Raw genomic sequence first — 10,953 nt, 5'->3', positions numbered from 1 at the left:
CCAGCTCATGGTGCGCCTGGGCTTGCAGGCCTTTATGTCCGGCAGCTAGCCGCGACCCCGGCGGGCACCCACGTGGTGGCCTTGGTGCCTGTGCGCTGGCTGGCCAGCCTCCGTGAGCGCCGGCTGCCCCCGGGCCCCTGCCCCCGGGCCGAGGGCCTGAGTGAGGCGGAAGTCAGGACACTCCTGCAGCGCTCCGTGCAGAGGTTGCCCTCGGGGTGGACGCGCGTGGAGGTTCACGGGCTGCGGAAGCGGAGACTCTCCTACTCACTAGCCGGGGGGCTGCCCTTTGAGGAGGGTTCCTGTAGCCCGGAGACCCTTACTCGCTTCATGCAGGATGTGGCTGCGCAGAATTATCGCAACCTGTGGCGCCACGCGTACCACACTTACGGGCAGCCTTATAGCCATAGCCCGCCCCCCTGCGCTGGGCCTGCCCTGGACTTAGTGAGGCAGGCACTGCAAAAGGTCTATGGTTGCACCTTCATGCCAGTGGGGGAAGGGGCAACCCAATGCCCAGCGTATGCCAGAGATGGGCCCTGCCCAGCTCGAGGCAGCCCAGCCTGCCCCAGCCTTCTGCAGGCCGAAGCCCTGCTGGAGTCGCCAGAGATGCTTTACGTGGTCCATCCGTATGCGCAGTTCTCCCTGCATGACGTGGTCACCTTCAGCCCTAACAAGCTGACCAACAGCCAAGCCAAGGTGCTCTTCATTCTCTTCCGGGTGCTGCGGGCCATGAAGGCCTGTCACCTCCGGGGGCTGGCCTGCGGGGCCCTGACTTTGCACCACATCGCCTTGGATGAGAAGCTTTGCAGCCAGCTCCGGCTGGACCTGAGTGCGTATGAGCGGCCCTTGGAGGACGAAGACCCAGAGAGCCCTGGAGCAGGGGAGAGGCCGGGCCCTGCGCCTGGGCACGGGAGGGAAGCGGGGCCCGGGTGTCTAACCTGCCAAGAGGAACTTAGGAACCTCGTGGGAGACTGGGTCCATGGCCGCATCAGCAACTTCCACTACCTCATGCAGCTGAACCGGCTGGCTGGGCGGCGGCAGGGTGATCCCAACTACCACCCGGTGCTGCCCTGGGTAGTGGACTTCACCACGCCCCACGGGCGCTTCCGGGACCTGCGCAAGTCCAAGTTCCGCCTCAACAAGGGCGACAAGCAGCTGGACTTCACCTACGAGATGACACGGCAGGCGTTTGTGGCCGGCGGTGCGGGCGGCGGGGAGCCCCCTCACGTGCCTCACCACATCTCAGACGTGCTCTCCGACATCACGTACTACGTGTACAAAGCTCGGCGCACACCCCGTGCAGTGCTCTGTGGCCACGTCCGGGCGCAGTGGGAGCCCCACGAGTACCCGGCCAGCATGGAGCGCATGCAGAGCTGGACCCCCGATGAGTGCATCCCCGAGTTCTACACAGACCCCTCGATCTTCTGCTCCATCCATCCTGACATGCCTGACCTGGATGTGCCGGCCTGGTGCCGCTCCAGCCAAGAGTTTGTGGCTGCCCACCGGGCGCTGCTGGAGAGCCGCGAGGTGTCCCAGGACCTGCACCACTGGATTGACCTCACTTTCGGCTACAAGCTGCAGGGCAAGGAGGCGGTGAAGGAGAAGAACGTGTGTCTGCACTTGGTGGACGCCCACACGCACCTGACCAGCTATGGGGTCGTGCAGCTCTTCGACCAGCCGCATCCCCAGCGCCTGGCTGGCACACCCTCCCTGGCCCCCGAGCCTCCGCTTATCCCCCGGCTGTTGGTCCAGCCCGTCCAGGAGACCACCGGCCGGGAGGACTTGCCGGGACAGCCAGCCGATGGGGTGAGGAGGCTGGTTTTGGAGGCGACGCCTTGCGAGGCAGGCTGGACCAGGGACAGCCCGGGGCTGGAGGAAGACGACTTGGAGCAGGCCACGGAAGCTCTGGATTCCATCTCCCTGCCTGGGAAAGTGGGCGACCAGTTGGGCTCTGCCTCTGCCAGCCAAGTCCCCACCGGCCTCCTGGCCTTTGCCGTCACCGCAGCCTCCCGGCCAGGCCGCAGGAGCAAAGCTGCCGGGAACGAGCCTGGGGAGAGCGAGGAGGGGAAGATCCTTCTTCCAGAGGGCTTCAGTCCCGTGCAGGCTCTGGAGGAGCTGGAGAAACTGGGCCATTTCCTGAGCAAAGGCCTGGGTGGCCGGTTGGATGCGCCTGCGCAACCCCAGGTCCGGCCACCCGTGCAGCTGCGGAACCTCTTCCATCGGGACATGCAGGCGCTGGGGGTCCTGCTGGCTGAGATGGTCTTCGCCACCAGGGTCCGCACGCTGCGGCCTGGCGCGCCTTTGTGGGTGCGCTTCCAGGCTGTGCGGGATCTGTGCACGCGCCACCCCAAAGACGTCCCCGTGTCTCTGCAGCCTGTGCTGGACTCCCTGCTGCAGCTGAGCGGGCCTGAAGGACCCGGGGCTGGAGAGTGGGGCAAGCTGGACCTGCTGTTTGAGTACAGGCCCGTCTCCCAGGGCCTGCCCCCACCCTGCCCGGCCCAGCTGCTCAGCCCCTTCAGCTCCGTGGTCCCCTTCCCGCCCTACTTTCCGGCGCTGCACAAATTCATCCTCCTGTACCAGGCCAGGCGCGTGGAGGACGAGGCGCAGGGCCGAGAGCTGGTGTTCGCTCTGTGGCAGCAGCTGGGCCCGGTGCTGAGTGACATCACCCCCGAGGGCCTGGAGATCCTGCTTCCCTTTGTGCTGTCTCTCATGTCCGAGGAGTACACGGCTGTCCACACGGCCTGGTACCTCTTTGAACCCGTCGCCAAGGCGCTGGGCCCCAAGAACGCCAACAAGTACCTACTGAAACCACTCATCGGTGCCTACGAGAGCCCGTGCCGGCTCCACGGCCGCTTCTACCTGTACACAGACTGCTTCGTGGTCCAGCTCATGGTGCGCCTGGGCTTGCAGGCCTTTCTGGTCCACCTGCTGCCCCACGTCCTGCAGGTGCTGGCCGGTGGGGAGGCCTCCCCGGAGGAAGGGAAGGGCCTGGCCGGGGCTGTGGAGGATGAAGAGAGCGGGCTGGCCGCGACTGGGCCCGGGCCCTGTGCCTTTGGGGAGGAGATGCCGATGGATGGGGAGCCCGAGGCCGCCGCCTCCGGCCTGGGGCTGCCAGACTACACGTCCGGCGTCAGCTTCCACGACCAGGCCGACCTCCCCGAGACCGAGGACTTCCAAGCGGGGCTGTACGTGGCCGAGTCGCCACAAGCCCCGGAGGCTGAGGCCGTGAGCCTGGGCCGGCTCAGTGATAAGAGCAGTGCCAGCGAGGCGTCCCTGGGCGAGGAGCAGGCTGCGGACGAGGGCGGTGCCCCTGCGGACAAGAGCAGCCTCCAGTCGGGGGACAGCAGCCAGGACCTGAAGCAGAGCGAGGGCTCGGAGGAAGAGGAGATGGAGGAGGAGGAGGAAGGCTGCGTGGTGCTAGAGGAAGAGGGGGAGGGAGAGCAGGACGAGGTCACTGGCGCGCCGGAGCTTGCCCTCTCCGATACGGTACTGTCCATGGACACGGCGGAGCCCGGGGGCCGGACCCACGGGGAGGAAGAGGAAGAGCCACTGGCCGAGCAGGCAGAGGGCAAAGAACAGGAGATCCTCCTCGGTGAGTCGGGGTGAGGGATGGGTTGGTGTCTGGGCAGGGCCGGCCCACCCCCGCCTGTCCCAGAGTGAGCACCTATTCTGTGCCCAGGCCTGGGGGTGGGGGGTGGCAGAGCCGCAGGCTGGAACTCGCAGGCAGAGACGAGGGGATGGTGCAGACCGCGTAGATCAGGCCAGGCTGTGGTCGTCAGGTAGCCAGTCTGTGTTGTTGGGAGGGATGTAGGTGCAAAGGCGGCAGTGGTCAACAAGATTTAAGGAGCAGGAGGCAGCGGGGCAGGAATGGCACAGAGGAAGCGAGAGGAGCCTGCTGGGCAGAGGTTCTAAAACTCCTGTGGTTCCCTCAGGACGAGGCCAGGCTGGGAAGACAAGGGGAGGGGTGGGGAGAAAGAGGGTGGGCACAGAGGCCCCCAAGGGAGTAACTAAGGCCGGGCCAGGCCTTGTGCCGGCATATGGGGAGTTCTCTGCTTGCTGGAGAAGGGGGCCTGGGGCAGCTGTAAACCCAGAGACCCCAAGGCCCAGACCTGGGCACCTTCTGTCCCTGCAAGATGGAGGGTGGTAGGGTGGGGTGATGAGGACGAGATGGGGCCCCTGGGCAGCCAGTCACTGCCAGAGATGGTGGGTGGGGGTTGCAGGGAAGCAGGGTGCTATCTGGTGAGCTCAGGGCCTACTCCCGCCCTGCAGATACAGCCTGCAAGATGGTCCGCTGGCTGTCCGCCAAACTTGGTCCCACGGTGGCTTCCCGCCACGTGGCCCGGAACCTGCTCCGCCTGCTGACATCTTGTTACGTGGGTAAGGCCCGTGGTCTGTGCCACTGCTGCTGCCCGGCTGCTGCTTCCACCTGCCCCTTGCCTCCCGGGCCCCGGTCTGTATGCCCACCTGCCTGCCCCCTTTCCTTGGGAAGGCCTGGGAGCAGAGCCACCAGGGGCCCCAGCCCACCGCTGGCTACTCCAGGCAGCTGGCTCCTCTCTCGCAGGGCCCACTCGGCAGCAGTTCACGGCGAGCAGTGGCGAGAGCCCCCCGCTGAGTGCCGGGAACATATACCAGAAGAGACCGGTGCTCGGTGACGTGGTGTCGGGGCCTGTGCTCAGCTGCCTCCTCCATATCGCCCACCTGTACGGGGAGCCTGTCCTCACCTACCAGTACCTGCCTTACATCAGCTACCTGGTCAGTCACTGGCCAGGGTGGGGGGAGGCTGGGAAGCTCTGGGGCTGGCTCAGCAGCTCCGGGGGTGGAAGGGAGGCCTTCATCTGCCGTGTGGCCCTAGGTGGCCCCTGGCGGCACTTCAGGCCCCACCCGATTGAACAGCCGCAAGGAGGCCGGGCTTCTGGCAGCGGTGACCTTGACCCAGAAGCTCATCGTGTACCTCTCAGACACCACCCTCATGGACATCCTCCCCCGCATCAGCCACGAGGTCCTGCTGCCCGTGCTCGGCTTCCTTACGTCCCTCGTCACGGGGTAGGCCTCTGCCCAGGGAGACCCCAGGAGGGGCCGGAGACACGGGGGAGGCTGGGTGCCAGGAAGGGCCCTGAGTGGCCCCCGCCGTTTGCACTTGGCTGCTCACCGAACGGACGGTGGTTCAAACCCACCCCACGGTGCCGTGGCCGATAGGCCTGGTGACGTCCTCGTCAAGATCACAGCCCAGAAAACCCAGCGGGACTCTGTGCTCATCTGGAAACACACAGGGTCCGCATGAGGCCTGACGGTCACAGGCTTGGTGTGTGTTGTTTCCGGGCTGGGGGGTGGGGGTGGGGCACATCGGGAATCCCTGGTTGAGTTTCTAAGTGGGTGACCCTGAGCAGGCTGCCCAGTCCCACCCCCCAGCCTTCCACCCCTCATCGGGTTCAGACGGGCTGGCCTTGCAGAGCTGCCGGTAGCTGGCTGAGGGCCTCCGGGTGGGCGCTGAGCCGGTGTGCTCCTTCCCCAGCTTCCCGAGTGGAGCCCAGGCCCGCACCGTCCTGTGTGTGAAAACCGTCAGCCTCATCGCCCTCATCTGCCTGCGCATAGGACAGGAGATGGTCCAGCAGCACCTGAGTGAGCCCGTGGCCACCTTCTTCCAGGTCTTCTCCCAGCTGCATGAGCTCCGGCATCAGGTGAGCGGGCCTGCTGGCCTGGCTGTGGGGGGAGTTGGGGCAGCTGCAGGGGTGCTCGGCTGACTGCTTGCTGCCCCCAGAACCTGAAGCCGGATCCTGTGGGCCGTGGCGAGGGCCAGCTGCCGGAGGTGGCCTTCTCCAATGGGCAGCAGCAGCTTGTGGACCCCAGCCTGCTGGAGGAGCTGCAGAAGGTGTTCACCGTGGAGATGGCCTACACGATCTATGTGCCCTTCTCCTGCCTGCTGGGTACTGTCCCCTGGGGCCAGGGACAACCTGTGTGGCTTCCTCTCACCCCTAGGAGTGCCCCATGCTTCGCCTGACCCCACAAGCAGTAGTGGGTGTTAAGTACAGTTGTCTCGGCCAGAGCAGAGGTTTGGCCTCACGTGCGGACTTCCACGGTGATGTGTAAACGGCGACAGCGCGTTGGCCAGCAGGAAAGGCACTGGGCCCAGCCAGTAGTATCGGGGCTCCTTAGGGACAGGCAGGGGAGCCAGGTGGATGTTGGAGAGTCTCTAGGAGCCGTCTGAGAGGGAATGGGCGCGCCCTAAACAGTCGCCTCCAGGCAAGCTTGCTGCAACCGTGCCCCAAACACCCTAACAAGGGTAAGGATGTCACAAGACCAGCCAGTGCTTCGTTCTGTTGTATCCGGGGTCCCTAAGGGTGGGATCTGACTGGAGGGCACCCACCAACAACATATGGCCGAGGTCTGGGGGGCATACCTGATGTGTGCCCCACTGCTGACCAAAGGAAAGGCCGGCAGTTTTAACCCTCCCACTAGCCCCACGAAAGAAACGTCTGCTGATCTCTACCGTAAAGCCGGCAGCCCAGGAAACCATGTGGGCAGCTCCTCCTTCCAGCATCGGCCACGGCAGTGCTGTTTGCCTAGAGGCCAGACCCTGGGCATTTGTGTGTGTCGTCTGTGATTAGGCGTTTCTGCCGAAACAAGAGCTTGGTGAGAGCAGAGAAGCAGCTGTCCTGTTTACTGCTCTCTGCCTGGTTGTGCCAGCCCCGCCTGGGCACGTACACAGACCGGCACATGCATGGGCACAGACACAGGGCCAGCAGGTGCCACGGGCACTGCTCTGTTCCTCTGTACTGAAAGGGCGAATCACATGTACACAGGCGAAGAGCAACGTGACCGGTTACACAGCCCATCCCTTGCTCTGCCTCCGATGGTCCCCGGGCCTCGGGAGGGGTGGTGGCAGCTCCGTGTCACGTCCCCCTGCACTTACAACAGCTCTTGCTTCCCTGCAGGTGACATCATCCGCAAAGTCGTCCCCAACCACGAGCTGGTTGGGCAGCTGGCGGGGCTGTACTTGGAGAGCATCCGCCCAAACAGTTGCAGCCCTGCGAGCGTGGCACCCGCCATGCCCAGCAGCGGCCCTGAGTGGGACGCCCAGGGCAGGGGCTGCCCCCACGATGACAGCCACTCGGGGACCTTTGGGAGCGTCCTGGTTGGGAATCGAATCCAGATCCCCACAGACTCGCAGCCCGAGAGCCCCGGCCCACTTGGCCCCAGCTGCGGGGTGGGTGGCGGGGGCCTGAGTGGCGGTGGCAGCAGCGGTGAGGACCACGCCCTGAAGCGGGAGCTGCCACGCAGCGCGCATGGGCTGAGTGGGAACTGGCTAGCATACTGGCAGTACGAGATTGGCGTGAGCCAGCAGGACGCCCACTTCCACTTCCACCAGATCCGCCTGCAGAGCTTCCCCGGTCACTCGGGGGCTGTCAAGTGCGTGGCGCCCCTTAGCAGCGAGGACTTCTTCCTGAGCGGGAGCAAGGACCGGACGGTGCGCCTCTGGCCGCTATACAACTATGGGGACGGCACCAGCGAGACAGCCCCGCGCCTGGTCTATGCACAGCACCGCAAGAGCGTCTTCTACGTGGGCCAGCTGGAGGCCCCACAGTATGTGGTGAGCTGTGACGGGGCTCTGCACGTCTGGGACCCCTTCACAGGTGAGCGGGCCCAGGTGAGGCCTGTTCTGCTGCCGTCAGCCTGTGCCCTGCCGGGGGGAGGGGGGCTAATGTGGCGTGGGGGGTTTGGGGGCGGTTGCACAGAGGAACCGTGAAGGCTTGGAGTCTGTTGGACCTGAGTTTGAATGGAGGGGCCTTGAGTAAGTCACTTGGTGGCTGCAAGCACCCCTCTGCGCACCTGGAGATGGGGGTGTGGGGGATCAGGAACACTAGGCCAGCAGGTCATAGTTCCTCATGGAGGGGTCTGGCTTTGCCAATACCACCCCGGGCACTCACCGAGTGTTTGGAAAATGGCTGTTGGTGTCCGGTTTGGCATTGTCTCAGGGAGAAATAGGGCGCATAAGACTGAGGTAGCCTTTGCTACGGAAGCAGGAAGGTGGAAGGCCATGGAAACATCTTCACCCTTTTTTGGAGGCCCCTGGAGCCTCCGGCTGTAGGAGGTTGGGTCTGGGGTAGCCAGAGAGCCAGGCAGGGGGGTGGGGAGGGGTCGGCAGGCTAGGAGGGGACCAGGGTTTGGCACCCGCCGCTGGGACCCAGATCCACTGCTCGCCTCCTCCCAGGGAAGGCCGTTCGCACAGTGGAGCCATCGGACAGCCGGGTGCCCCTGACTGCCGTGGCTGTCATGCCCGCCCCATACACCAGCATCACCATGGCCAGCTCGGACTCCACCCTGCGCTTCATGGACTGCAGAAAGCCTGGCCTGCAGGTCTGTTCACAGGGCCACCTGGCAGGGATGGATGAGGCGTCCACAAAGAGACAGCTAGGGTGTGGTCCCTGGACAGCAGCGAGTCCTAGGGCGGGGACATGGCCTGTGATGGGAGGTGGGAGGAGCAGGAGAACACCAGGAGTTTCCCAGCGGCCCCCTCTGGGCTTGGCCCGTGGGGTAGGACCCATAGGAGAGGCAGTGGGGCGGGCGGCAGGCAGCCCTTCACTGTCTCCCTCTCCCTGCAGCATGAATTCCGCCTGGGTGGCGGGCTGAACCCAGGGCTTGTGCGCTCCCTGGCCGTCAGCCCCAGTGGCCGCAGTGTGGTGGCCGGCTTCTCCTCGGGCTTCATGGTGCTGCTGGACACCCGCACCGGCCTAGTTCTGCGTGGTTGGCCAGCCCATGAGGGGGACATCCTGCAGATCAAGGTGAAAGTCCAAGTCCCCTTGTCCTTACTGCCCAGGCCGCCCCTGCCCCTGCCACATCCCTCACCTCTTTGGACACCTGCTCAAGGACGGAGGGGTAGGGCCAGCTCAGGAAACGGCCAGCTGGCAAGGGCAGGGGCAGGAGCCAGGGCCAGCGCTGACTCGGCTGCTTCCTGGAGAGGCTCTAATGAGTAACCCTTGTCCATATTTGCCTTACTTGGAGGGTCAGGGGTCGGGTCCGGTCTGTGACCTAGCTCACTCTGGTTAAACGGAGCCCAGTGGAGAGGCTGCTGACAGCCCACAGGGCAGAGTTCACGCCCCCTCACGGGCAGACCTATGTTACCTGTGGGAGGATTTCTCCAGGTAACTGGGACTCTTGCCTCTTGGACGGAGGCCAGGGGCCAGGCACTGCCACTGCTACTGCTGAGGTCTGGCTGCCCCAGGGCCCCTGGGATCCAGGTGCCTAAAAATCCTCACCTTGTGAGAAGGCGCCAACCTGGGGGTGAGCTCTGCCATTTGCTCACTTTGTGACCTTGGGCTGATTGCTTAATGCCACCCACCCCCTCCCCCAGCCTCCGTTTTCTCCTCTGCAAAACGGGGGCAGGATTATTCGGAAATTATACCCGTAACGCTGCATCGCCCACGTGTGGTGTGTAGTAAGTTCTCAGGCAGTGGCGGGGAGCAGGTTAGCCCTGTTCAGCACACAGGTGTTCCCAGTGAGGGGCTGCGCTGGAGATGGGAAGCCCCCTTGCTGAGGCTTCCCCATCCCCCACCCCCGCAGGCAGTGGAGGGCAGCATCCTGGTCAGCTCTTCTTCCGACCACTCGCTGACTGTCTGGAAGGAGCTGGAGCAGAAGCCCACACACCACTACAAGTCGGCGTCCGACCCCATCCATACCTTCGACCTGTACGGCAGCGAGGTGGTCACTGGCACCGTGGCCAACAAGATTGGCGTCTGCTCGCTGCTCGAGCCGCCCTCCCAGGCCACCACCAAGCTCAGCTCCGAGAACTTCCGTGGCACGCTCACCAGCCTGGCCTTGCTGCCCACCAAGCGCCACCTCCTGCTGGGCTCAGACAATGGTGTCGTTCGCCTCCTGGCATAGTGGGCCTGGGTTGGGGCCCACCCCCATGGAGTGTACCCCTCACTCTTGGTCCCCCCCTGGCTTTTCCCTGCAGGCGGACCTTGGGCCCCATTCCCTGTGGACCCACCTGGCATGCCAGCTGGGACCGCCAACTGGGCTGTGCCCAGGGTCCCTGAAGCCCCAAACCCACCAAGGCTGCCCGAAGATGTTTTACGAGTACTCCAGGCTTGGTGAGATGCTGCCCCCAGCCAGCAGGGGGTGAGCGGGAGAGCAGGGGCTGTAGCTGTTGCTCCCAATTCCCACGGGCCTGCCAAGCCAGTCTCCAGCCAAGAACCCCTCCCTTACTGGACTCCCTCTGTCCCTATTCCACAAGGACAAGGACACTACCCCCATCCAGGGTACTGATGGTGCTGACTCCAGCCTTGGGGGGGTTGGTGGTACTGGCCACGGGCCAGGAGTTAGGGCTCTGGTATGAGGTGTTAGTGTCCACCCAGCCAGACCCTGCCCGGTATGGGACCAGTGGGCGGTGGGGGGAGGGAGGTGTCGGCCTGTGGGAGGGAAGATGGGCTGGGTCAGCTGTTGCCAGCCAAGCAGGACCCCGCCCCACCCACAGTGTTTGTGCCTTGAGCTGAGGAGGTGGCCCGGAGGCCCACAAGCCCTCTGGGGGCATGGAGGGCCCAAGATTCTGAGAGAGCAAGTACGGGTGGAGGAATTGTCTCTGCCCCTGCAGTCTTGCATGGGAAGGGAGACCCAGGCTTTCCCGTCTGCACCGGAGTAGATGAGGTCTGAGACTCGGCCCGGCTGCCTCCTCGCTATTTGCAATAGCTATAAATAGGACCAATAAAACTTTGGAAAATCCGTGGAGTGGCGTGAGACTGTGCTTGATGGTGATGGCAAGGGGGAGCATTGAGATCCAGCAGCTTCTGGGGCAGGGGGAGCGGTGAATGGCTCTCTGGGTGGCATGAAGTGGGGTCTTTGGTGTGTGCAGCCCCAGACCAGTTTCTAGAACCATCGCCCTTGGGGAGGTTCAGAAGGCATTGCTCTGAGAGGCTCCAGGCAGCCAAGTGGAATGCTGTCTGGAAGGGAGTTTCTCTTCCC

At 64.4% G+C, this 10,953-nt stretch overlaps 1 protein-coding gene across 1 annotated transcript in view; it reads left to right on the top strand.

Moving 5' to 3' along the window:
* The window catches only part of WDR81 (WD repeat domain 81), a 12,442-nt gene extending 1,727 nt beyond the window's left edge, over positions 1-10,715 (top strand). The window contains exons 2-11 of the mRNA XM_004706880.2: positions 46-3,589; positions 4,267-4,374; positions 4,559-4,749; positions 4,850-5,040; positions 5,510-5,675; positions 5,756-5,921; positions 6,930-7,628; positions 8,207-8,352; positions 8,598-8,777; positions 9,556-10,715. Of these exons, the coding sequence (XP_004706937.2) occupies positions 46-3,589; positions 4,267-4,374; positions 4,559-4,749; positions 4,850-5,040; positions 5,510-5,675; positions 5,756-5,921; positions 6,930-7,628; positions 8,207-8,352; positions 8,598-8,777; positions 9,556-9,876 (5,712 nt within the window). The 3' untranslated portion in view covers positions 9,877-10,715. The remainder of the gene's footprint in view (positions 1-45; positions 3,590-4,266; positions 4,375-4,558; positions 4,750-4,849; positions 5,041-5,509; positions 5,676-5,755; positions 5,922-6,929; positions 7,629-8,206; positions 8,353-8,597; positions 8,778-9,555) is intronic.
* The last annotated feature ends 238 nt before the right edge of the window (positions 10,716-10,953 follow it).

This window comes from Echinops telfairi, unplaced genomic scaffold (genome assembly GCF_000313985.2).
Source record: "Echinops telfairi isolate 266 unplaced genomic scaffold, ASM31398v2 ScPeMD7_7458;HRSCAF=8496, whole genome shotgun sequence".
NCBI lineage: Eukaryota > Metazoa > Chordata > Mammalia > Afrosoricida > Tenrecidae > Echinops > Echinops telfairi.
The sequence above is the reverse complement of the archived record's forward strand: the minus strand, read 5'-3'. Positions and strand labels throughout refer to the sequence as shown.